We start from the raw sequence: 25,772 nt of genomic DNA, 5'->3' as shown, positions 1-25,772 counted from the left end.
ACCATTAAAGCACAAACTGGCTTATTCGCTTGTTCTCATATCTTCTTTATGTGATAGTAGTGTGAGTTTAAAGCAAGAAGACGCAGTGTTGAGTGCAGGTCGCCTTCATGCTATGTGCGACTAGCTTGGAATGCTCGGAGTGCCGAGAGGGTAGAGTTACTCGCGTCCTAGCTGTGTCTTTGCCGCCACGTCGGCAACTGTGAAAAGCTACCAGCAGAGAATGAAATGATTTGAAAGAAACACTGAGTAATTTTGTCACTTGTTTGCCTTGAGTCTGAATTGAGATGTCTCCATGCGAGGACTTTAGATGGCGCCTTATAGTTGGTAGTGCCGCATCGCTCGATGCAAGTGTTCCCTGCCTACTCACCAGCTGTGCATACAGTGGGATATCAGGTGTTCCTTCTACAGCTGGTTGGTCTCGATATCGTTATATTGTAGTTAAACAGGACCCTTTCTCCGCAACCAGCTAAAAAGGAAGCTCTTTACCGAAGGAAGCTTACAACAGCATCACACCAGTTAGGATGTGGCCTGGAAGCTTATACATGTGATTGTACCAGCCCCAGAGCTGGTGTCAAAGCATCATTTGTCGTCCGACGAAGTGTGTTTGGATGCATCAATTAGGTTATGGAAACCGCAACAGTACACTGGCTATGAGGAGGGGCAAGTACTCAACGATTCCATTACCCTGTTGGAGATGTACCTCGCTTTGTAACTTCAGTTGAAAAGGCGTGTGCTCCTTGCGAAATGTCTATTGGAGAGAAAAGCACTTTACCGGTAGCCCCATTCACGCAGAGTACATATCCTGGCTGCAGGGATTACTACAGTTTACGCCTTTATACAAGATGTGATTCAATAGTCTGTGCTGAGATCAGTTCAGCAGCAAGCTTGGAGAGGATTGAGAAAGCTGAATCAAAAAATATGACAATAGATCGACATTTCAAGAAATATGAAGAATGAGCCAACTCGAGATTTAGAATCTATGGATGCATGGTCATGTCAACCGATTTCAGCTTAAATTCGTAAGTAAATGAGAAAAAGAAAGCCCGAGTGCCCGCGTTCTTGAGTAGGACCAGATTTCCCCGTTGGACAGCGCACCCACTTCTTTTGTGGGGCAATAGGTCGTCTGATCCGCAGCTGCCAACGCATACACTTGAACAGCGAAAGTGATCCTACCGGAATAAAGCTGCTTGGAGAGCAAAGAATGCACAAAAGAGGAACGGAAAGCCCCCAAGCAGGCTACGGCGCAGTGACGGGGGCTACAGAGTATGTAGCCCTACTTACGAGCCCATCGACGAGCAGTTCTGTTATAAGCGCAAAATTATGATCCAAAGTTGTAAGCTATGCTTGATACGGGATATGAGACGGATCTCTTGTCACAGGAGATGTCGCAGAATGGCGATCTGCGGGTTCACTCGTTAGCCATGTCCCTAAGCCTCTGGTTTGCTCACGCGAATCAGAATGCAGGGTTACGCAAGGCTATAACATTAACATATAGCCTCAAGCAAGATCTGCTAGCATGGTCTGTGTCTTGCATGTTGGACCGGAATACCACAACATAATCTTAGGTATGCTGAAGGAGACCCCTTGGAGGAAGCGCATGCGGCCACGGCTGCGCGCTGTGGAGTTTAGGTTTCCGGAAGGGGCTAGAAAATCAAATCCTGGTATTACGTAACAGCGCTATGCGATCTATGAAGGGCAAGGTAGAGCTGATACCCCAACAAGGTGCAGCAGAGTCGTCATGCCGGTGGCTCACCAGCGCAGTAAGAGAAGTCGTTCCAGAGCATGCATATTGTTCTACTGGCTTTGCACCCGGTTCTTGATCAGAAACTATGATGAACCATTCAACCAAGTCACACACGAGCGGGAAATATCAAAGAGTCCGCGGATGTGCTTAAAAACGACGAGCTTGCGACCTGCTGGTCATCCGCCGCCACGTAGGAGGCGAACACCTGGGTGAATCTAGACCTTTGTTCCGCTGTATCAAAAGCCACCGCAGCATGCCTTGAAGACTGCGTGGCAGGTTTGCGGCTTTCTGAAAGGCACAGTGCAGGATTTGACAACGCGCTTTGGGCATAAGCCACTATTGGTGTCGAACAGGACGAAACGCGTAGCATGTGCGTTAGCTTCAAGCTTCTGAACAAGATCACTGCGAAGCAAGATTTCCACATGTCTCACATCAAAAAGCTAGTTCACAGGCTATTCAGATAAGCAATCTGCTAGATATTGGATTCGATAAACTCTTTCTTACAAATCCCTCCTCACCCACATCACAGGCACAAAAAGATGCCCTGTACTTGCACTCGCCACCACCTTTTGCAGTTCCTATTACCTCAACTTAACTACAGCGGCAAAATAATGAGGACGTTTAGGAGCCCATCAAGGAGGGGCGGATGGCTCTCTACATGGACGACGCCCTAGTGCAAAGCCAAAACGCTAAAGAGCACTTAGAGCAGCTACCGGTGTGCGTTTCATCTCATGAGGGACAAGCAGTAGTATGTAAAGGCAAGCATGCGTTTATTTTAATGAGAAGAATATTGTTACTGAATCCCGTCTCTCGGCATGAGGCATGGAGCCACGTCCGGCAAAAAATAAAGCAGTGAAAGCGTGTTCTCTACCATCGCGCACCCGCAAGGACGTTGAGACGTTCTATGGGCTTGCATCGTATTATAGAGCTTTCATTCGCAAATTCGCTCGGATCGCTGCTTCTTTGATGTAATACTACAGGAAACGCTGTCTGAGACTTTGACAGAGGAGGCAGCAAGGACGCTTACTCGCTGCCTTACAACCCCTCTTGCACCTGCCTTGCCCCATTATGAGTTTTCGTCGTTCGTAGAAACCAATACTAGTGGCGTAGCAGTGGTGTTATTCTCTTTCAAAAAAGTTAAGGCTTGTTGAAGCACAACGCTAGTGCTTGCTTCTTTATTCGTTTTAGCACAACCAAGCAGCAATATCCATTGCGAGTAAAGGAACTTGGCACGGTAAGGTGAGGCGTGCAAAAATGCTAGCTCTACCTCTATGGGCCTCATTCTACTGTCCAGACAGACCATCAGTCTTTGGTATACTTTGTAAACACTTTTAGGCCTTTGATGACCGTAAAGCTGTTCGCTGGCTTGGGCGCCTCTAGCAGTACGGCTGTACAGTCATGTATATGGGAAACGTCACCATTGTGGTCGCCGACGCGATCTCGTGGTGCCCCCGTGATTCATTGCTCTGCAGCGCGATTGCTAATGTCTTTGATGATTAGTGGCTCCTGTAAAAGTTGCCCGAGGCTTATGCTTTTGACATCCATACGTTTGCTACTATTGCCACAATCCAGAATGGAAAGGGGCGAAGCACTACCACTTTGAGGATGGAGCGGTGTGGCTCAAACACATAGGGACCACGTCGCATGTATTTTCTGACCTCACTCCGCAGTTCCATTTTGTGCAAGGCGCATGACTTGCTCTTTCGGGCCATGGTGGGATTGATATTACAGTGGAAAAGCTCTTTCGGCCTTCGTGGTGGCCTGGAAGGCGTCCCGCCTGCGCCAACATTTGAAGCCGCTATAGTGCTTTAAATCCAGCCTTCTGCAAAGTCTTTTGGCTGCTAAAAACGCTTTGGACTGACTCGAATATGCGCTAGATTGTTGAATTGCCAGATGTTAAGGTCAGACTAGCATCTACGCCGTTGTGGATAGATCCAGCAAATCAGCCCGGGTCAACCTAATCCACTGATTCCATAGAAGCTACAGATGTAAAGGTTTTTAGTGTGTTGTGGAGTGTTCTTATGGCCCACGTACACACTGACCATTAAAATGTTGTGATGGGGAGTCTCCCTCAGGCCAGTGGACAGAAAAGCACGCCAATCGCACACTTCTGCGATACTTGAGACTCTGCGCTCACATGATTCAGCTTGCCTGGCTTGATTTTTCTGTTTCTTATGGATGGTTGATAGCACAGCAGTACATTCGTCATAGTAGTTGCTCTTCGGCACGCCCCGTCTACAGATTGGAGCTCGACATCGATTCCTGCCCAGACCTGGTGGTCTGGGGTCGGCAGCTGCACTTAGCAGCGGAGGGATTCTAGAAAACAGTTCGTAGAGTGCGCTAATGTCTGCACACAGCTCAAAGAAGAGAAGCATGCAATTATAACCAGCGGTTGATGTTTTGAGCGTATAGTTTTGGTTCCGGTGGGTCAGCAAGCTTACGCGTTGCGCAAGGTGACTATACGAAGAGATTTGCGGCCAGATAGCTGAGATTACTTGCAATTCTCTCATTAATTAGTGCTTTCTCTTACTCTGTGATTCCTCTACAAGTTGGAGGTGCCACAGAACTAACTACGTTGGCTTCCTTTAAAAATATCGAATTTATATAAATTGTCGTGAACTCAATCGCGCACGCAGTTGACCCAAGTGTGCAAGCCTAACCCGTTGTGAGAGCTTATGTCTCACATATGAGGGGCACTGTCAGAGAGAGCTCTTTTGAAAGATCATCAATAATTCGCTGTCCACTTGTATTAGATCCGGAATTAGAAGTGCCTGCCTACGGGAACCTCAGGTGGAACTCTACACCCAAAAGATGAATTGGAATTGCTTTGCTGAGAATCAAAAGTAAAAAAAAGACTGCAGTAACCAGACTTTTTAGACGCATAGGGCACATCGTGCGGCCCAAACAGCACTGTATCCACGCCACACTCGCATTCACCGTTTTTGGTATCTAGCTCCACAGCAAGTGCCAAAAACCTTGTGCCGTTCAGAGCGTCAGAATGGCTGCTGTTTAGATCTACGTCCTAAACCCTGGCCTGAATTACTGCGCGAAACTTGTTGCCTTAGCATACCCTGTGTTTGGGGGACTAGCGCAGCTCTTCCTAGGTTCCCCGCCCCTAAGGGTTTGCGGGAACCCATTCATTCGTGCGCAATAATCCTCACTCCAAACAAATCGCAAGCATGAGGATGTTTTCCTTGGGAACCAGCTGATGGATCTATGGCCCACCGACCCCTCAGCCACACCTCCCGCCATATGGAGGCCGTTGCTACCCCTGTAAGAGCTTCCCTTCGCCCTAGACCGTAAGCTCGGGAAAAGATATCTTCCAAACGTCGGCACTGGCATGCCAGAAATTTTAAAATCTTCTCCAGCCGGCGATAGGCGCCCCCGCAGTTTCAAGAGCCTCCAACAGTTCGGTGCCTGTGGGCATGTGGGAAAGACCCCTGGCGTGCCTCTCTATGGCGCTCCATATCAAGTCATGTTCATAAAAGATCTCAAAGGCCCGTGTCTGCAGCAGCAAGTTGTTTATTAAGTTGCCTCCAATGAACACAAGCCCCATCAGCATCAACCTGTTCCCTTCAGCTGCAGCAATCCAGGCGTCAGCACGCTCCCGCGGCAGCAGCAGAGGTAGCAGCTGCCGTGGCAGTAGCAGCAACAGCAGCAGAAGCCAACGCGTCGCATCCACTGCAGAACCCAGGAACTGAACCAAAGGGGCGGGGTTATGATGAAGGGAGACCACCCTAAAGCCTTCCAGGTGGCCTAGGTGGTGATTTAGGAATAAAGTGAGCTGCTGTAGGGCCCCGGCTGTGCCTCAGGATACACACAGTTGAACTGTTATCTGATGCGGTGTCATGACATCTGGAAGAGGGTTGTGCGGCTGCAGCAGCCACTCCATGCGGCTGCTGACACTGCTGGCGTGGCTAACACTGCTGGTATCGGCAGGGCTGCCGCTGCTGCCACTGCTGCTGCTGCGCAAGGCACTATTAAGGTTGCCTACAGCAGAAAGGAGAGACGGAAGCAATGCCATTGCACCCAGCACCACCAATGGGAGCAGAACATTCGCATGCGGCTGCTGTTGCTGCTGCTGCTGCCCGGGGTTGCGGCGCGGCGACGCCAGCCCCCGCGGGGCCTCCTCCTCCATTTTCTGGCTCGTTCAAGTTTTACAAATCTCCGTAAATGACTGACGGCGAAGAGAGTGAACAGAGGTGAGGGAGTGCGTGCATCGCAGTGGTGGAGATGGCACACACAGGAGGCTGAAGTCAGCGGGAAAGAAGGAACGTAGGAGCCTATCAAGGGCACACTAGTTCACTTTCCCCGCGGAAAAAAGATTGAGAATTGCTGTGCGAGTAATCCGCCGCGGACTGGCTGCTGCTGGCGAGCGCTGATGCAAGGCTGCTTGCGGTGTGGCTGCGTTTCCAGCAGGTGCTGCTCAAGGGGCCCCACTGCGGCTGCCGATCGTCCTCGCGTCAATGGGATGCCACGATTCGCCTCCACCCCCCAACACGCCAGGTGGCTGTGGCAGCAACGCTGCGCAATCCTCGCCATTCCATTAAATTTTGACTCGATTCGAATGAACAAAGGGAAGCAACACGACGGGGAGCTGCAGCAGTAGCAGCGTCGGGCTGCTGCTGCAGCTGCAGTGACACGGCTGGTCGTCGGCAGCGGCCCTCCAGCAAGAACGCCGGTGCCGCTCGAACTTGCAACGAACACCGGCAGCATCAGGAGCTAAAATCGAAGAAGCAGCAGCGGCGACTCATAAAGGGGGAGTCCGTGAACGTGTTCCTTGTATTCTGTAGATGAGAAGCTGGAGAGACACCCCGTGCGACTCGGACAGGGGAACCGCTCGCTGCCTTGCCCCTGCAGACTGTGCATACCTTCTCAAGCTGCTGCCATTACTAATCCCGATGCTGATTAGGTGGCCAGCACCACTTCCTTCGCATCGAGCATTGAAACCGAACCGCAGGGGCAGCAGCAAAGCAGCGGCGCTCAGACGAAGAGCAGCAGCAGCACAATCCCAGGCACAAGCACGTGACCCCGCGCTTGTGCAGATGCAACAGCCGCCATCATAACAGCAGGATACAGCGAGCAGAGGCACCATGGCGTCGCTGTTTAGACGAGGGAACGCCGCTGGCTCCGCTGCCGCAGCCGAAGCAAAGGCAAAGCCAGGAGCAGCAGGCAAACAGCCGCTGACTCTGAAGCAGAGGCAGCAGCAGCAGGCCAAAATGAGAGAGGCTCTGCTCAAGCAGCAGCAGCAGCATCAAGGCAAAACATTTGCAGCCCCCAAACTCAAGACTAAATTCGTCTCTAAAGTTAAGCGGCCTTTGGGAGTCCACGACGCGTCAGAGCCACCTCAAGCAGCAACAAAAGGCGGTGCTGTTGCTGCTGCTGCCAAACCGCTTGGTGCCGCTGGTGCTCCTACTGCTGCAAAAGCAGGAACAAAGATCGCCAGCAAACCCCTTCTTGCTTCTGGCAAGGGCCCTCCTGGTCAGCCTTCGTCCGTTCCAGCAGCAAAAAAAGCTCCAGCAGGAGCTGCAGTACCCCCCCCAAAGGCGAAGCCTCCTGCTGCGCTACATCCTGAATCCATTGGAGCTCCTAAGGCACCTTCTAAATCCGTCATTCCTCCTAAAGGCCCTGCTGCAGCTCCCGCCACAGCCGCTGCTGCTGCGAAGCCTGCCATTCTGCCTAAGGGGCCTGCTGCAGCTCCCGCCACAGCCGCTGCTGCTGCGAAGCCTGCCATTTTGCCTAAGGGGCCTGCTGCAGCTCCCGCCACAGCTGCTGCGAAGCCTGCCATTTTGCCTAAGGGGCCTGCTGCAGCTCCCGCCACAGCCGCTGCTGCTGCGAAGCCTGCCATTTTGCCTAAGGGGCCTGCTGCAGCTCCCGCCACAGCTGCTGCTGCTGCGAAGCCTGCCATTTTGCCTAAGGGGCCTGCTGCAGCTCCCGCCACAGCTGCTGCTGCTGCGAAGGTCCTAGTTACACCCAAAGAAGCTCCCAGTACCAAGCTTGTACCAAAGACTATCCCCTCGCCGGCAGTTCTGCCGAAGGTAGTTCCTAAGGCCCCCCTAATGCCAAAGCAGCCCCCGAAGATGGCACCAGATCTCCCCCCGAAGCCTCCCCCAGCGTCTCCGTCACCAAAATTAGTATCGCCCGAACCAGATGCAGCAGGCAAGAAGGCAGTAGCAAAAGAGGAAGGCAGCAAAGCGGCAGTGTCGGCTAAGTCCCCATCAGCACCCGCTAAATTGAAGCTTGCAGCTGGGGAGGCAGCTCCTAAGAGAAGCCTCGCGGATTTATTGGCAGCTGAAAAGAAGGGTCCGGCTCCTAGAAAAACTCTTGCTGAACTTTTGGGGGGCAAGGGAGGCGCTGACGGGGGCCCTGAGACGGGTTCCACCAGGGGGGGCCCCCTTGCAGGCTCCTCATCAGCGAAGCAGATTGCACAAACGCGAGATGCAATGGACGCAGCGGCAGCAGTTGCAGCCTATGCTGCAGCAAACCCTGAAGCCTTTGCCGCCTCCCTTGGTCCGGCTGCGCATCTGAAGGTGGAAGTTATGAAGCACATAAGCGAACAAAGCCCGCACATCCCTGAATCGTCGCTTGCGACTGCGATGAAGAAAATACCAGGTCAGATTTGGGGACGTACACTCAAGGGGTACGCACTAGAGCGTGTGCTTTTCTCGCGTCCTCTCCGCAAAGGTTGTCGTGTGTTGCTTTTTGCTATGCGCTATGGAACCTGCTGCTCGATATACCGGTCTACAAAAGGGCCTAGTCTGCGCGACTGCCTGAAGACCCTCCGGAAAAGCATGCTGTTTCTGTTTCGCGCTTTTAGCTGTGGATGCGGCCTTCATATCCTTGAGAGTGTACCTCGGGGAGAGGTGGCACCAAGAGAGAAAGCGGCTTTTGGACTCCTCCGCTGGACGAAAAACTGAGGGAGCGGCCCCTATACAAAGTTCGAAGGCTGTGCTCGGTAAGGATGCCTCCCCCAAATCTGATGCCAAAGCAGAGGGGGCCTCTCGGATGGGCTTGTCTCTTAAAAAAGAAGCTTCGAAGAAGGAGGAGGCCCCCAAGAAGGAGGGGGCCCCCAAGAAGGAGGAGGCCCCCAAGAAGGAGGGGGCCCCCAAGAAGGAGGGGCCCCCCAAGAAGGAGGGGGCTTCTGCGGAAGCCTCAGGGGCAGACGACACCCTCTCTGCGGAGGCCCTTGCTCGGCGTGCTCTGTTAGCGCTGCCCAAGATTTGTGAAGTGAAGGCTTGGCAGGAAGCTGCCGAGATCTATGCAGGCAAGAAATCCCTTTAAATTTTAGGGAGGTGCACTAAGCACTTGGGGGAGCCGCATCAGCACTGAGTTTTTTCATAAAGTCAGAAGAAACGCCAATGGGCGCTGAACCAAATTGTGCAGAGTACACGGCTTGTGTGCAGAATGCATGCGTGCTGCTATGGCCGTGTTGACGGATTGGAAGCAAAGCCGCTCCGCTGCCTTCAACGAAATGACTGGCAAGCCATTCGTGGAACGTGAAACAGCAAAGCTGAAGCAGCAGAAGCAACAGCAGCAGCAGAAGCCGCAGCAGCAGCAGAAGCCACAGCAGCAGCAGAAGGAGGAGGAGGGGGGGATGGATACCAGCAGCGATGAAAATAGCGCAAGTCCTTCATCAGAGCAGCAGGAATTTTTGGCCGACTTTCCCAGGGGCCTTCCTGAAGACCTTAAGCAAGAACTTGTCAAAAAGAAGCCTTCTGACGTTTCGAAAGCGACTCAGCTTCTCCAGGATGCCCTTGGTATATACTGCAGCGTTACGGCTTCGCTGCATCCGACTTGAACCTAGTGCATCAGCGTTTATCGCAGCGTGTATCCCGCTCGCGGCTGTCTACGCTGCAGCATCCCCCCTCAGTCATCGCACGCGGTCTTTGGCGTTGCTGCGTTCGCAGACATGGAGCGACTCCAACTGTTGCTGCCTCTCTTCGTGGAAAGGGATCGCTATCTGGCGCTGCTGCTGCTTACAGCCCGTAAGCAGCGAGAGCTGGAGGAAGCCTCGGCGCGGCAAAAGCGGCAGCAGCTGGACACTCCGGCAAAAAAGACGACGGGGTCCTTAGGATCATCAGCTCCAAAGAAAGATGCTACTCCAAGCTTCTTGAAGCGGCAAACGCCTGGATTCTTAGGAAGGCAGATGGAGCCGAAGGCAGCGCCCAAGCCGAAGGAGGAAGCAGGCACTTCGCAGCTACGGCTGTTCGCAGGCGAGGTTGCTCGCGCGTACAACGTTTTTCCCAATTACCTCATCATCGGAGCGGCCAAAGGACTCTCCCGTCAGTGCGACACTTGGGGAAAAGGGGAGAGGCAGTGCTCGCCCATGTCAACGTGGTGTGCAGATTGCGAGACGGAGCAGGATGCAGCTGAAGGCGTTCGAGTAAACCTCTCTGAGCGTCTGTTCTTATTTGTCCTTGCTCCCACCTTCCAATGGATTTTCCATGTACCATGCTGCCTGTTAGTATGTTGATTGCTCTGTGGCTGTACAGCCGAGGCCCTTCCTCCACTGGACTGCCCACTCTTGACCGTTCTCATGCGGAAACAGGACGGGCGCTACGTACATTTGCTGTTGCTACAGTGGCTGCTACAGCAGTTGAGCGCGATCGATATGCTGCACATTGCCCTCACATGCAGCACGTGTAATGAAGTGGTGAACCTCTGCCTCCGGAAAACCCTTGCCAGTCTGCCTTTCCAGGCGGAAGCTGCTGTTTCAGACATCGAATATTGTGAGAATACTGGTGCAGCGGCAGTTGCTCCAACCGGGCTGTTCATAGAAATTCGTACACTTTTGTTGACATATTTTTAATCTATATATCTATATATGTATATGTATGTACGTGCATGCGTGCGTGTAGGGTTTAATGCCATTCGATTCTTCTTCCAGGCCGCTTGTCAGGTGCTGCCTCTGGACAGGCTGAAGCACCACAAGGCCACAATGTTAGCGCTTAAAAAGGCGAAAGAAACATTCATAGTGACAGCAGATGGCATGCAAGCCTCTGCCTTCGTGACTCTTGACCGGTTGACGCCCGACTCTATTGCGTTCTGTGATTCCGCAACTCCTATGCGCCACAGTGCAGATGCACGAAGGTGGGTTACTGCCAACAGGCCCCTTGAGAAGGAGTACACCTTTTCTCGCCCCTGCCTGTTTCAAATTTTGTCAACTGGTTGGTATTATCAAAGCATCTCTGCTGTTGCAGTCGTTGATGCCTTTATTCTTCCAGTATTTGCTGCAGCCCGGTTGTACCCTGGCAGTACCCCTTGTTTTTTACCTTGGCAGCGCCTCTTGTTTTTTACCTTGGCAGCGCCTCTTGTTTTCACCTCTTGGCAGTACCTTTTGTTTTTACCTCTTGGCAGTACCTCTTGTTTTTACCTTGTTAGTGCCTCTTGTTCTTTACCTTGGCAGTGCCTCTTGTATTGTGGAGCCGCAGGATTTTGGACAGTGCGGCGAAAGTGAGCGTCTCGGAAATAAGCTTAGGGGATTTTGTGGCAGAGTATAGACTGAGAGCCCGCGTGAAATCCGATGAACTGGCGTGGACTCTTGCATCCACAAATTGTGACGAAGACCTCGCGAGCTACCTCTTCTTGGCAGTCAGTAGTCTAACCCCCATCCGGCAGCATGGTCCCCATACCCCGCAGAGGAGTGTTGCCTCCACCCCGTCTCAATAGGAAAGCCGTGCATCTGATTATGACAAGAAAAAAGGCCTGCGTGGCGTGCGACCTACGCAAGACACACATGCAGCTGGAAGGGGAAGGGATCTTTGTGTGGACCTGCGTACTGCTGCCCCTTTCGTGTCTTCGACTCTCTGTATGCATGCATGTGTGTATGTGTGTTTGTCTCTCTGTGTGCTGCGGTTGCTTGTCCTCCTACAGCTTCTGCAGAGCCTCAAACGGGCGGTGGAGAGACACAGCGGGACGGCAACGTTCCGCCGAGTTGAGTACCTTGCTTCACTTGGCTGCATCGTTGAGCACCGCCTCTGGCTGCAGCTCGACTTGTTTTGGGGATACAAAAGCCAACACACACGACAGCGTTGTCTTTTCTTCACGCTCGCTGATCATTTTAGATGGGCTGCTTAACGATCTTGTGCTCTCTGGCCTCCCCACATGGCCTTTTCTCCGGCGCTTTTCTGCCCTTGCTCTTCTCCGGTGCTCTCTGCTTCGCGTGGCGTGGAGAGTTCACGGCCTGCGCCAGTAGCAGGAAATACAATATGGGCACCAAAATGCACCAACGCGAAAAATACTGAGGCATGCGTCTTGCAGGGTAGGGCTTGCGTTCTGACTGACAAGGGTCTTGCTCTTTCACCATGGCTGGGCAGAACCAGCAGCGAAAGCAATTCATGCGTAGCTCCAGTGACCAAACCTGTCAAGCATTTCTTCCTTGTCTGATGTTTCTAGCGGGTGTTTCAACCTCAATTTGCGTAGCCTCAGTGCCAGAGGCTCCGAATCTGGGAACGGAGAGGCAAAAGCCCTATGTGGATCGCCCTGCGTAATGCGGGCTTGCGTGACAATCGAAATGGAGGAAAAACGTTGAGGATTTGCACGAGGTAGCCACTCCGAGCAGAGCGCATGTTCTAAATAGTATGTGCAAATCAGAGCGCATGTTTTAAATAGTATGTGCAAATGAATTTGGGGTTCTTTTTAGGGCGAATCCGCCAACGGAGCCGGGCGGCCCGATACGCCGGCCTCCACAGAAAAGCCGTACCCGCTGCTGCGCGATTGCGGCCGCATGCACGCGTCTCGGCATGCAAGCATATCTTCAAAACGAGAAAGAAAACACCAGCCAGCGCAAGCGGCTCGCCACTCGCCACACGGGCACAGCAGCAGATCAGCAGTGCCACATATTTAAATCCGTCAGTTGGCCTTCGCCTCCAACTCTGCTCCGTCCGGCGCCTTTGCGGAACGGGATGTGAGGGCTGCCGGAGACGGAGTGCTTTTATAGAAGCGTGAAATGTATATGAAAAACAAGACGACCAAGAGGAATATAGAGAAGTTGATGAGAAAGTTCTTGAAGTAAATGTATGCGTCGCCTGTAGGAGGTGGTCTGGCATCGGCCGTATCCTCTACAAAAACATGTACAAGAGCCATCAAAACAGATTGCGCCGTGTCGCTGGCGGTCTTGAGTGCAATAGCGGGGCACAGGAAAAGGGCCAGCGGTAAATGTAGATTCCGGCACCTAAAACCATCACGTGTGAGCGTAAACTATTCATATATGAAGCAAGGAGACTTACGAACGTCCTGCATTCCACTACCGGCGCGCAACTGGCCAAGCCCTTCGTCTAGTCCTCTAACCTGCAAATATCGACACATGAGGAATTGAAAGAAAGCGCGTCCTTTCTCAGATCCAGCCAAAAAGATATCGATCTGATTAGAAAGAATACCACCTTATAAAAATTGCGTACTCAACATATCGCCAGCAACAGAGGCAGCTTGACCAGGTGCTCATACACACTTGAAGGATGTGGTTCATCACAACTGCAATTCTTGCGCCGGCGACGAGAATCCGCTTCTTGATTATATCAAAGAAAAGAAACTCCGAGGTTCTATCCAACACATAGACATTCGGCTCGCCCTTCTTCTTCACCATCCGCTTAACTAATGGATAAATCTGCAAAACGAAGAGAGAACGGGCAGACCACAGCGTTCGGGCAAAAGACCTCGTCAGAATTCAATTCCTTTCATTGCTTTGCTTCGCGTCTCTCGTCAGCCAGTTGCTGTTCCTTTAAAATCTATTTCTACTTGACGTAGCCACCAGTATCGCCACATGAGTAGGCAGGGCCATGCCACTTCCTGCACTCGGGGAGCCTGCGGTTGCTGCGGCAGGTGCACTGCACTGCACTGCACTGCACTGCACTGCACTGCACTGCACTGCACCGTAGCTTTTGAAGCAGGGGCTTCTACACAGCAGCAGCTGCTGCTGTTTAGAAGCCTCTTGCAATACTACACCTAATTCCAGGCTGACTACCCCTCTGTGCGTCATGAAATGTCAACGGATTCAAACAGAACAAATGCTAATCACCCTAAAGGAAGACAGCTGTGCGGACCTCGGAGCAGAGGAGTGCCCGGTTCTCCCTTGCCCATGACAAAAAGTAGGCTTCTTTCCTCGCTGCAAAGACTGTCTTTTCCTCCTCGTAGAAGGGCTTCACGGAGTTTACGTGCGTCCATCCTGCAAGGCGTAGCATAGAGGCCATGACACAATCGTAGCTCAGGATGCAGCTACGTCTGCTGAGTCAACAAAGACGGCCGGATTCCCCCGAACGGCCGGTGCCGCATAAATTTTCCACCCCCGACTCGTTTTGATGAAAAACCTAAGGCTGAAGAGAGGCCTGCCGACAATACGGCCTGACGGCCGATGTGCTTATTTTCTTGAATTTCCATTCAAGCGCGCTGCGTGCTCAGACTCCAGCACCCGCTTAAGCCTCCGCGAGGAACCACTGTGTGCCATACAGACCTGAATACCAGAAAGTTTGCCTCTCGCCCATGATCTTATTGACGAACGCTCCCTCAATAAATTGATACAGATTGGTGCGGCGCTTCTCGCGCGTGCCCTCGATCTCATACTCAACTGTAACAAAAAATCACGCACTGCCCTTCGGGTCACCAGTGTTGCTGCACGGAGTTTTCCACGCAGTAGGCAGCACGTACACCGAGTTGCCGTCCACGGCAGCGCGATGCACCACCAGAAACCCCACCCGAGCTGTGCTGTCAAACACACTTCATAGACAGTCGTTAGCCTATGCTAGCCATTAACCACTGGTCGGCTCGCTTCTGCGAGGCGGCAGCGGAACCTTGCTTTTGCACGTACTTTGAATCATCCGGCCAAAATCATCTTCTGCGGATCCCCAGTGCAGAGGCTCGTGCATGTCGCCGATCAAGTTGATGACGTATTTCACCTGTACATCCACCGCCGCTCATAGAACACACCCTAGCCCCTGAAAAAAAGTACAAGGGTTACGCTGCCCAACGGCAACAAAGACACCCAACTGGGGTGTCTGCACAGTGCACATATGAATCGGGTGCCTCACCGCGTCTGCGTCCGTCGTATTGATGTCGTGGGGAAACACGAACTGATTCGTGCTGACCACTGGGTTGTCTGTAGCAAGACACAAACCCTCATCAGCTTAGCCCTTGCAAATGTGCTGCTGCTCTCACTCCCCGATGGTGCTCCCTGTACGTACACTGAGAGATGCTTCGAAAACACCCTGAATTTCACCAAACGACAGCAACGGCCCCCAGCCAATCCCCTTGCCTTACCCTCATCTCGGATTTCAGCGTTCCTTTCTGGCCCCGTGAGGCGGTAAAAAAAGTAAGTTAGTGCTTCCAAAAGGCAGCCATCCTGCGCTGCAGTTGAGCTGCTGCAGAGGGACCTCTCTATTTTGGTATTCGCTTGTGTGGGGGGCGGGGAAGGGCAAGTAGGCTGGCGTTGAAAGTGCAGCGGAGCCGTTAAGGGGTACTTTTCAGTCACGCGGTGAGCCCATCCTGCAGCGCATCAGAGACGCAACACTACCCCAGCTGTACCTACAGCAGCAGCAGCAGCAATACCTACAACATTAGCGGCAGCAATACCTACAACAACAGCAGCAGCAGCGAGCGGTGGCGCCTTGTTCTACCTGAAACATCAGCGACATCCTTGCCATTCAGGAGGCGACGAAGGGCTTGGTTCGCCTGCATTGTGAGTCCTTTACGGCAGCAAACAAAGACATGCACTCAGCGAAGCCTCCACCCATAGACAAATCAGCATTTGCGGCCGTCCATGAGGGCTTGTACATGCAGCATTGCGTGCCACTCTCTGTTGCACCTATATATATACATATATTTAAAACCGCGAAGCCAGACGCCCCAAGATCCCGCATAAAACATCACAAGGTTCGCTGTACTGCAGTGTGTGCGCGGGGGAGTGGTGTGCAGAAGCGCTGTAACATAGAGGCGGGAACTCAGGCATAGGGGCGGTAGAAAGGCGAGAATTTGGCGCATGAAGGTCCGCAGCAGAAGAGGGCGCATGTGAAAACGCGATGCTCCGTGAGCCAGGACCAGCCACAACGAGCTCCCACGAGTGAAACTTTTTTTCAAATCGAAAGACGCCGCTCAAGAAGCGCTGTGTGGGGTAGCACCCGCCTCAGCCTCTTGAAAAGGGGCAAAAGAGCTGCAACTCGGGCGGGGGGAAGGACGCAGTTTGTGGCGCCTAATGCATACAAAGGCTTTGGGCGAGGCAGGGATGTTGGGATAAGCAGGGAAACAAACGCAAAGGCTGGCATGCAAGCACCAGGCTTAGGGAAGCCATACCTGATAGAGCTGTCATGGAGATGGCTTCATGCGCAGGTGCCTCGAAGGCTAAGGCCTGCTGAGGCAGCAGAAGAGGCACTAGCAGCATGGCCAGCAGCCTTGCGCATGACTTGATGCATGCACCCCGAGCATTCGCCATGATATGACATACAAGTGCAGAGAGCCGAAGAGTGAGGAATTGCTGCTGCTGTTGCGGGAAAGGGTGTTTCAGTTGCTACGGCGATCCTCCCGCTTCTTCTGGAGCTAAGGCTATGATCAACTCGGCGCTAGTGGTACTGTTGCTGTTTTGAGGCTGCCGAAATTGCTGTGTAGAGGGCTGCCGCAGCTTGGGGGTTGGTCCACCTCAATGAGGCAGTTGCACGTGTCTAGAGTCGCAGCTCCTGCTGCTGATGCTGGTGGCGCAGGTGCTGCCGCTGCTACTTCCTGCTGCTAAAATAGCGGTGTTGCCAAGGCCAGCCATGGAGAGGAAAGAATGTACGACTCGCGGTAGGTGTACATACACCGGAAGTCGGGAGAGGCAAGGCAGGGACTGAGACGCCAGAGGCTGCGAAACCTCCGCCCCAGCCGCCGTTGTTGCAGCGGCAAAGACTCAACCTTCAACGCTAATCAGCACGAGAAATGCACATACATTTTAAATATGCTATGCGTTCCGCCGCTTTGGCCTCATCGTCCCACACCGTCGGCTGCGTAAGCGGCGGCAGCAATAGCCGGAGCCGCAGCATAAGAAGCCCGGAGGTGCTCTAGCTGCCGTTCCCCGTAACAGAAGTAGAGAGGCAGAAGCCTCTTTTCCACCACTTGCTAAAAGCTTCTTGCTTTTTGCAGTAGATCCATTTGCTCTATTAGCCGGCGTTCTTGAAAGGTTTGTTTTTCAAGTGTTATTGGAAGCAGCAGCAGCTGCTGCTGCGGCTGCCGCTGAGGCTCGTCTCCTCGCGCTCTCTCCAACAAAAAGCTGAGGGGAGGCACATAAGGTGTCGATTCTTGGTTGCCTGCTTCCTCCTGAAGCCCACACTGGGCATTGCGCAATAAAGCGCGGCTTGGACGTCCCCAGGGGGGAACGGCAGAGTGACTCACTTCTTGAGGGGGCTAAGGAGCTCCCCATCCGATGCAGCGCCTACGCATTCCGAGCAGAAACAGCTGTAGCTGCTCCAGCTGCTGCTGCTGTTGCTGCTGTGACTGAACGTCCAGGTGCCTTTGAAGTCTCGGCTGCAACGCCGCCAAGGAGTAGCAGGAGCGAGACTGCCTGCAAACCGTTCACCGTGTTGTTGGTGTAGTTGCTGGTGGTGTGCTGTGCTGTGCCTCGTGGGCCTTACATCAGAGGGGCAGCAACGGCTACGACAGGAGCAGCAGCTGCTGCTGCCCCACTGCGTCTTTGGCAAGTTGCCCGCCTCAGCCTGCATACCGTTCTGCAGCAACAACGATGCGTTGCATGCGGTTAGTGGAGTCATCGCTGCTCCTCTTTGTGCTGCGGCGGCAGCTTGTGCTGAAGGGCGCTTGCGAAGAGGCAGCAAGGGAAAGTAACAGTGAAGGAGTCTCGGGGAATTCCAACAATGGGGAGGCACGAGGGTCGGAAGCAGATGCTGGGGAAGGTCTGTGGGAGGGGCCAAGCGATGTGCTGGAAGAATCGGACGTGTTTGCTTTGCCGGATCATTTGGAGTCGGTGAATGCAGATGCCGTAGCTGGGGAGGGAGAGCCGGAGGTTTTATTGTTCGAGGAGATTGCTGGGTCGGCTGCTACGGATCCCCACTCCGACGCGGCTGCTGATGCAGCAGGAGCAGCAATCGCAGTAGCGCAGGAGGCGGAAGCGCCTCAGGGGCATCTCCTGGAGGAGAAGGAGGATCATGGACACCATCTACGTCACGAGCAACGTGAGCACGAGTTAAGAATGGTGGAAGCGGAGGAGTCTCTCAAGGCTCAGTTGGAGCGAGGCTCCCGTCAAATGCACGGCTTGCGCTACGACATCAATTGGCTTAAAAGTGCCGTCAAGGATTTGGATATGGCCTCCGAAAGCATCAGTACGTTTACTGTGCAAACGCGCGATGTCGACGGGGGCGAGTGACTTTCCGTGTTCGCCTGTCCTTCCCTTCAGCATCCAGAGTGGAGATTTTTCTTCGCGAACGAAGTGTGGAGGAGGCAGGCGTGTGCTCGCTGTCTGCCAAGCAGCCCCTACGGCGCTTTAGAGGCGCGTCCGAGCAGAGAGCAGCCCCGTTTGAAGCCTCGAGAAGTGCCCTTTGGACAGTATGCGTTGCACACTATCGAGGGGTAATAAGGGTGCGCGGACGAAAAATACTTGGCGCAGATTGTTTTGAGTGTCTTTGCAGGCCATCCGCATCCTTCGCAGTCCTTGCTAGATCGGCTGACGAAGCAAACCGAGTCTTTAGAGAGTCGAATAGAGGAGTACATAGCTGGGAACGCCACCGAGTTCAGGAGCCAGCTGGCGGGTACTGCGGCGCTTCGCCTCCTTCCTCTCCGTCAGGTATTTTTCCTACACGCATTAGAGCACGTTTGTTCACAGCTTGGCTGGGGGAGAGCGGCCGTCTTATGTAGGGGGAGGGGAGATCGGCGGAGGCGGAAAAGCAGTACTAGGGCTGCTAAAGGTCTCGTTTTTTTGATTAAATGCGATAGGCTGCTATTCCTTATCTGCATGCACTGCATGCAGGACTATGTGAGCGCGGCTTACCAAGCGGCTTCCTTGGCTGCGGATTTCCGCAAGGTCACCGAGGATCTCCGCAAAATGGGCATGCAAGTGAACGTCATTGCCGGCGAGCACGTAGGCTCTAGTTTGAGACGAGTCTGAGGGTCTAAATGCTTTGGGGGAGACGGGAGGAGAGGGGACTTGTGAGGTCGGTGTTTCTGCCATCGTCTTTCGAGCTGGTTTTAAGGGCTTGTGCCTTGTGGGCTGAGGTAGCGAACGCGTTGATGCTCGTACACGTCGCTTTTTTCTCGCGGGAACGTGCGGAGACTGCGTGTGGGTAGCTTGCCGTATGCGCGGGCGCTGTGTGTTTTTTTTGTGCAGCTGGACAAGTTGCGTTTGTGGTCAGCAGATCAAGGCACGAAATTCCAGGAGGCGCTGCGTGAGGCACAACCCCGGCTGGTGGAGCGATTCGAGCAACAGAAGCGCCAGGAGCAGACGCGTGTCAACTTTGCAGTCCTCGAGGAAATCAGGATTAGAGCTGCAGCCGACGATGCCCTAGAAGAAATAAAGACTCGCGGGTCGGCGTTCGCCGATCTGAGTGGTTGCTGCGAGGGGTATACCGCAACAGAAGTCGCAGAGCTGCTGCTGCACGAGCTGCACAAGCTGAACAAGACACGCAAGCGCATGTATGGCCCCTGGCTCCACCCTCCCGCGTATTACTATTCATGCCAACTCCCTCCCCGAAGAGTAACGCAACGGCATGAGGCAAAATGCAGGAGGCCTTAGCAGGCTGAGGACCCCACGCAGCCAAGGAGGCTTGCTGCAGGGCATGTGCGTCTCGCATTTTCAAAGCTTTCTGCTGAATTTGAAGGGCACCGGGCGCTGCTCAGGAGCAGTGCAGAATGGCTTCAAGGGTGCTCGGTGATTTGTGCTGCAGCATCCCAATATTTGTGGTGACAGAGCCTGAGAATGTCGAAGTCCAGGAGCCTCCCAGAACCTTTCAGCTGCAGCCGGTGCATTGGAGGAAGGCAGCAGGGAAGGCTGGGAAGGAGGTTAAGAGAGGACAAAACGAAGCAGCCAGGCCAGACCTTCGTGCTACAGTAGTGGAATTCAAGTATGCCGAATCCGCTGACCTTTTTCGTGACTCGCTGCCTACTATCTGCTGAAGCCTGACGATGATCGCTAGATTTGTTTGATATATATATATATATACTTTTATATATTTAAAATGAGTCGTAAGTCGTGGGCTAGATCATTGTGAGATTTGTTCGATATGCATATGTAGAGGTAGACTTTTGTATATTCTGGGTGGACAGTACATCGAAGTCTGAATGTATCATTGCCGTCAAAGTAATTGGCGACGTGCAGCGAACTCACTTTGGCGGCTTGAATGCCTTTTTATTGGGGTCGACGGTTTTGGTGCTACTGGATCGCGGATGTATCGCTTGCGTTCCTCTTTCTGTGGCGCTGCAAGAGTGGCATTACGGCCCACAGAAGTGCAAGCGCAGAAGCTGACTTGGGGGAGAGAAGGACAGCCGACAGGACTCACAGGACTCGCCTTGCGGCGGAGCCCTTCATCTTCGGTGGTGTGGCTTGTGTGTGTGTGTGTGCGTATTTTCGTGTGACTCTCTTCAGGCGAGTCGCTCGCCAGATAACTGACGAGTTGCTGGGGTCGAAGGTGCCCATGCTTGCGCGGATTCTGCCGCACAGTGCTGGCGAGTCCGTACTGGCGAGGGCTGCGACCATTCGGGCGGAGTGGGCCTTGAAAGACTCCAGAGAGCGCTTTTCGAACCTTCCCGCTCAGCTGTGGGGAGCTCCCAGACGTTCTATTCTACCGCCTTTGCAGTTGCTGCAGGACCTTGTCGCCTCTTCGGGGCACGCACTCACCCGAACGACCCCGATAAATGGAACGAGCTCGCCTTTTTTTCTGCTGTCTGTGGATGGGCCCTTGATTGACGCCGTGCAAATAAGCGCTGCGGGTGCATCTCCGGTGGCCGTGCAGTACCCGCAGCTGAACATCCCCATAGGCCCCCTTGTGCTGCATGCGTCGTATGCGTTGGCTCTCTCCAAGTCCTTCAGCTTTATTCTCAGAACGTCTGGGGCCCCACTGGACGTTCCTGCGGCCTACACGTTCCCTCCCCCCTTTCCCTCCGCCTGTGCTCAGAAGGGCGCAGGTAATTTCTTCAGAGGCAGAGAGATCCACGTGAAGAGGCTGCGCCATGATTCGAATCAGCAGCCACTGCAGCAGCAAGGTCTTGACGAGCAGCTCGCGCAGGCAACCTGCGTGGCCGAGGGTCGGTGCTCTCCCCAGACCTTGCCCGCCCTTCCCAAGGATTACAGCCCTTTCAAGGGCTGTCTGCGGTCTCACTTGGACCAAAGGAAGCGGCGGGGTGGAACGGCAGACGCGACAGCAGCAGACGGTCCACCGAGCAGCGTCTCTTTTCTCGGTACAGACGGCCCCCGCAAGACAGAACGTCCGCACGCCGAGGCGAATTTGGGGCCTCCAGAGGCGCGGAATGACGATCGTCCTTTCCTTGAGCTGCTTGAAAGTGCCCCTGACCCAGATAGCGTTCAGAAGAAGGCCACCCCGGCGGAAGCCAGAGGGGAAGCAGCAGCAGCGGTAGCAGCAGCGGGCGCGACGGCGGCATCTGCCGACGTCGACGCTCCTGGTTCTGCGAGTGGCATAAGTTTGAGGAATCTGCAGGCTGCAGAGGAAGATTTGATGCCCCCGGGAGGGACCGCGGGCGCTCAGGAAGTGGAGGGAGGGGCAAGCCTCCTGCCTTTGCTGCATGCAGAGTTGCTGCAAGAGCAGTTCGAAGACTTCCGCAAGGCAGTGGAGCAGCAGAAGCCGGTCGCCGAAGAGCCTCATTTGTACTCGATTGAGGACGAAGAGGACGAACACTTTCAAGCAGGGAGTCCAGCGGTTCTCGGAACAACACCAGGAGGGGCCGGCAGAGCTCCGATGGAGGGACATGAGCAAAACAATGCCGGATCAGAAGAGAATGAGGCAGTTTTGGTTGCCTACCTGGGCAGCAGGCCGTCTGGGAACCCCCTTGCTGACGGGGATGGAAGCCCTGGTGCAGTATTACGGCGGCACAAATTGTTAAACCAGTCGCGTGCGCACCTCCTAGAAAGGCTGAGCAAGCGACCGATGGCTATGGACAGCCAGCAGGGGGAGTTCGGGTTGAGAACACTGCTGCTGTCGCTTAAGCAGGAGGATCGGCTTCAGGCTCTGGAGGTCTGGGCGCAAAGCTACACAGAGAGGCACTTGGAGGCGATGGGTGTACAGCTCAGAGTTGCCTTTGGGGAATCCCCTCTGTTGCTACTCCCTCTCTCCCCCTTCTTCACGTAAGTTGGCGTACACTACCAGTGGCTGACTGGATAGCTGAGAACCCCTCTGCAGTATTGCAGCTTATAGCATGCTTTCGATGGAGAGACGGATGTTGGCCTTTATTGCCGTGGAGTAGCTGTATTGGGCATGTGCATTTGCAAGGGGTGCAAAGTGGGAAAATGGGCCTTTCTCCGTTTCTAAGAAACTGGTATCTCTGCTTCTCGTCGATCTGCTTTTTGCCTTCATTATCAAGGCGGCTATTGAGGTTGGCTTGATCCTGCGTTTGCATTTGTTTCGTCAGCGCCTTCTGTACCTTGTGCACCGCTACCTTTCTGCATTTCTCCGTCTGTATCTGTCTGTCTCGTTGTCTGCCTCTATGAGCTTCCCGTGTGCTCAAAACTAAGCCCCGATTTTCTTCTTCATGGCTATGGCCCGATACGCTTTAATGCGTGCTGCTTCTTTTTAGGCGTTCTATGATATTAATTCGCATTCACACGTCTCCTTGCAAAGGGGGCCACATGGCGGTCCCTTCAACGGAGGCCCTATTTCTTTCTTTCTTGGCGGCTGCGTATCCGGGGAGCGAGCGCGCAGCAGTTTCTAGCTGCAGGAAGCTGCTTAAGGGGTTACACGGACTTAACAATAGTAGCAGTGCGGCAGCGACAGCGGAACCAACACAAGAAACGGGAAAGTCTTCACAAACGCAGCAGCAATTGATGGCCGAACAGCCGCCGGGGACCACAGCAGACTCGCTGGAGGAGGCTCACGAGGCGCAGCTGAAGCATCAGCAAAGTGAGCGTTCGCTGACGGGCACGCCTCAACAGCAGAAGCCGCGAAAGGAGCAGAAAGGACAACTGCCGTCACATCAGCCGCAGCAGCCCGATCCGCTAATTCCGATGGTCAAGGCGTGGGCATACCATGGGGGCATGTCTTCCTCTAGCTCCTCCGTGGTGCATTTGATGGTTCGGAAGCGTTCGTCCGAGGTGTACATACAGACGGGAGCTGGCGGTCCGCCCTTGCTCTATTCGCTATTTCAAGAGGCAGGGCGAGCGAATCGGGAGGGTGTCCTACCCATCGACAGTTTTTGCTTGACAGATCGCGGGATTTTTGCGGGCTCAATAGAGCATGCGGAGCGGTGCAGCAGCGCTAAGGATCTGGTAGGATCCGTTGCCACTCGTCTGCAGGCGCAAGTAATCCCAGCCCTTTTCCAAAGGCCCCTGAGGGGCCGTACGATACTCGTCACAGTGGATCAGCGGGAAGCCAATGACCACTTAGGCGAAGGCTTCTTAGCTGTCGAGCTTGTGGCCAAGTCAGAGGCTCGAAGGCAGCAGGAAACGCACGAAGGCTAAGCCCTAGGCAATGGGTGTTCACATGCCCAAAAAAGAGACTTGTCTTGAGACACGAAGAGGACGCTTGTAGTGAAGGCCGACGGTGGTCGTACTTCTAAAGGGAACCCATCTTCACTGGCGCTTGTTAATCTAGTTGAACGACGCCTTTTTCTGGGCATGTGAGTAGTCATAAGAACGCTGTAAACATGCACATCTGTCAAGGCGTATGCGGTATAAATCCACACCTGTAAATGTGCATATGTCACTCCTTGTGTGTTCGCATCACAGCCTTTTGTTGGTCTAGATACTATTGCCGTGCATGAAAGGTCGTGCATACTCACATATACACGCACACACGTTATCGTGCCAGACATACAGTTGTAGGATATACTATCATATGTATGACGTACTGACGTGTGTGCGTGTACTTGTGCTTCTATGTGTGTATTTGTATTAAATTATAGAACGTATTCCTCCGCTCTCTCTGCGGTAAGTGCCAATGCGTTAGCGTCTACTGTGGCTGGACCCCTGCTAGTCCGTACACTTTTTGGCCCGTTTCTGTGTTCGCCTATTTCCTCCTTATCCGAATTTCTGTATCCTTGCACACGTATACGGATATTTGTATGTATATGCGAGTCCTTGAGTGTGCATATCCACATAACGTACACGTATCTGATTATCTTCGAGTGGGTGCAACGCTTCGCTACTGCTTCTGCCTCCCCCTCGGATTATATGTCCTTCCCTTGGGCGTAAAAGAACTGCAGTGCTAGCCCAACCGAATCTAAGCCCTTCGCGTTTCAAGCCTGAGCAAGCAGCTACTGGACTGAGCGACGCAGCAGCAGATCAAGGAGTTTTTCAAATCATGGCAGCAAGTCGGTCCATGTCACCGGTGCTGCCCCATCACAGGTTAGTCGGCCAAGGTGCTGCAGCAGCAGCCTGATGCTGTTGCACCTCTTGCTATGATTCAGAGCTTTGCCCCCTACGTGCAGGCAGGCGAACAACATTGAGCCGACACGGGGCCGTCAGCCTAGAGGGGTATGTGGACGCTCTTGTTTGTCATTCATTTTCCACATAAACCAGGCAATCATTGGAATCTCTTTATTACACACGTATCATTTCTTGAATAGTCGGATAGCTTTTCACAGAGCAGGGTCTAGGGCCTACGGCACCCTCATTAGCCCCATGAGGGCAGACTAACGCGAACAGTAGCTGCCGTCTTGAAGGTATCCGGGTGGGGGGCAAGAAAGCAACTGTGCTTTGGAGCACACGTTTGTAGGCAGGACTGTAGGTCTTAAGATTTGGGATGACAGGAGCGAAGGAGGACACGGCTAGCGTATACATGCAGTGCTTTTATCACTCGCCAAGCGATTATATACTTTGCTCTTGGGGTTCCCCATACTTTCATCAGCTGTATATCAAAGCATACATAGGGCATACCGCCTAGAGGCATAGGCGTGAGGGGAAATGCACCGGACGAAACAAAGGAACACGATCATCGACTGACATGCAGTAAAATCCTCTCCTTTTTCATACATTAGCGTCCAGCTTCTTTTGGAAAAATGGCTTGGGAGGGCTAGACTGGGTTCCCGACAGAGACCCGTTAAATGTTCCTGCCCTTCTGAAAGGTCATGAAACAGGCCCTACAAGCGCGCCTCCACTTGCTTTGCGGGGTCGGACTGAGCTCCTCTGCTCTAGCACTGATGTAGACTGGCTTACTCGCACATGCGTTTGTGTTTCATCAGCTTCAATTAAGCTTGCCCTGCGTTTTCGAGTACCTATGTATTCTATGCAATCAGGGGCATGCAGAGATGTCTGGTGTGCAGATCCGGAAATGCGTTCTTGCATGCCAAGTCGGCTGTGAGTGGCCTCAAAAGTAAGAAAGGTGCTGTGGGGGGCGAGGCAAAACGCTAGAGGCTACCTGCCACATTCGGAAACACATGGGAGTGGGCAGGGCCTGGGAGCATCGTAGCGGACTAGCCTGCCCTATGAAACTTTCTATCACACTTGTTATAGTTGATCAAAAATGAGTAAAGACCTAGCTATTCGGTTTAGCCGCTCGCATATCGTATTTGTTGCAGAGCGATAAGATTCAGTACTGTGAACGAGTGCGCTAGAAAATACGTGCGGCTAGCAGTGACTGCTCGGAGCGCTTACCAGATGCAGCAACGCGCACTCTCGCTGTTTCTCTACCTGCAAAGCGGAACCGTCAGGGGAAAAATCAGGGGACAGAAGCACTCTTGCCTTCAGGTCTAATGCAAACTTGAAAGAGCTATTGAGTGTTTCCCTAAAATCTTTCCTCATCGAGACCGTAAGTGTAGCCCTACACGTAGCCAGGAAGGATGATTCAATGTACCTGTTTTCCTGTGATCCAGTGGCTGTGGATGCAATAGGATGTCAGACTGACCTCCCAACAACAGTTGTCTAGCTTTGGCTAACTTACTTTATAGTGTAAAACACTAC

General features: G+C 53.4%; 3 protein-coding genes across 3 annotated transcripts; 2 read left to right on the top strand and 1 right to left on the bottom strand.

The window, feature by feature from the left end:
* Positions 1–6,837: 6,837 nt before the first annotated feature.
* On the top strand, positions 6,838–11,821 carry LOC34619801 (neurofilament heavy polypeptide). The gene is made up of 12 exons (XM_026335923.1): positions 6,838–7,095; positions 7,216–7,903; positions 7,967–8,356; positions 8,562–8,731; positions 8,858–9,011; positions 9,136–9,501; positions 9,652–10,026; positions 10,237–10,473; positions 10,603–10,998; positions 11,126–11,238; positions 11,414–11,509; positions 11,618–11,821. Exons 1-12 carry the CDS (start codon positions 6,838–6,840, stop codon positions 11,819–11,821), a joined length of 3,447 nt encoding a protein of 1,148 aa, XP_026191708.1.
* A 774-nt stretch (positions 11,822–12,595) lies between these two features.
* On the bottom strand, positions 12,596–15,412 carry LOC34619802. Its single transcript, XM_026335920.1, has 9 exons — positions 15,352–15,412; positions 14,996–15,220; positions 14,767–14,834; positions 14,514–14,634; positions 14,193–14,306; positions 13,786–13,907; positions 13,194–13,349; positions 12,973–13,033; positions 12,596–12,657 (listed from the first exon to the last, which is right to left on the bottom strand). The coding sequence occupies exons 1-9, from the start codon at positions 15,410–15,412 to the stop codon at positions 12,596–12,598; spliced, it is 990 nt and encodes a 329-aa protein (XP_026191705.1).
* Positions 15,413–17,441: 2,029 nt separating this feature from the next.
* Positions 17,442–23,333, top strand: LOC34619803. Its single transcript, XM_026335922.1, has 9 exons — positions 17,442–17,795; positions 17,850–18,036; positions 18,343–18,497; positions 18,681–18,791; positions 19,038–19,342; positions 20,292–20,830; positions 21,059–21,343; positions 21,452–22,004; positions 22,454–23,333. Exons 1-9 carry the CDS (start codon positions 17,442–17,444, stop codon positions 23,331–23,333), a joined length of 3,369 nt encoding a protein of 1,122 aa, XP_026191707.1.
* The last annotated feature ends 2,439 nt before the right edge of the window (positions 23,334–25,772 follow it).

This window comes from Cyclospora cayetanensis, unplaced genomic scaffold, assembly GCF_002999335.1.
Source record: "Cyclospora cayetanensis isolate NF1_C8 unplaced genomic scaffold, CcayRef3 CcayRef3_contig_86, whole genome shotgun sequence".
NCBI classification, from domain to species: Eukaryota; Apicomplexa; class Conoidasida; order Eucoccidiorida; family Eimeriidae; genus Cyclospora; species Cyclospora cayetanensis.
This window is presented reverse-complemented; position numbering and strand designations above follow the sequence as displayed.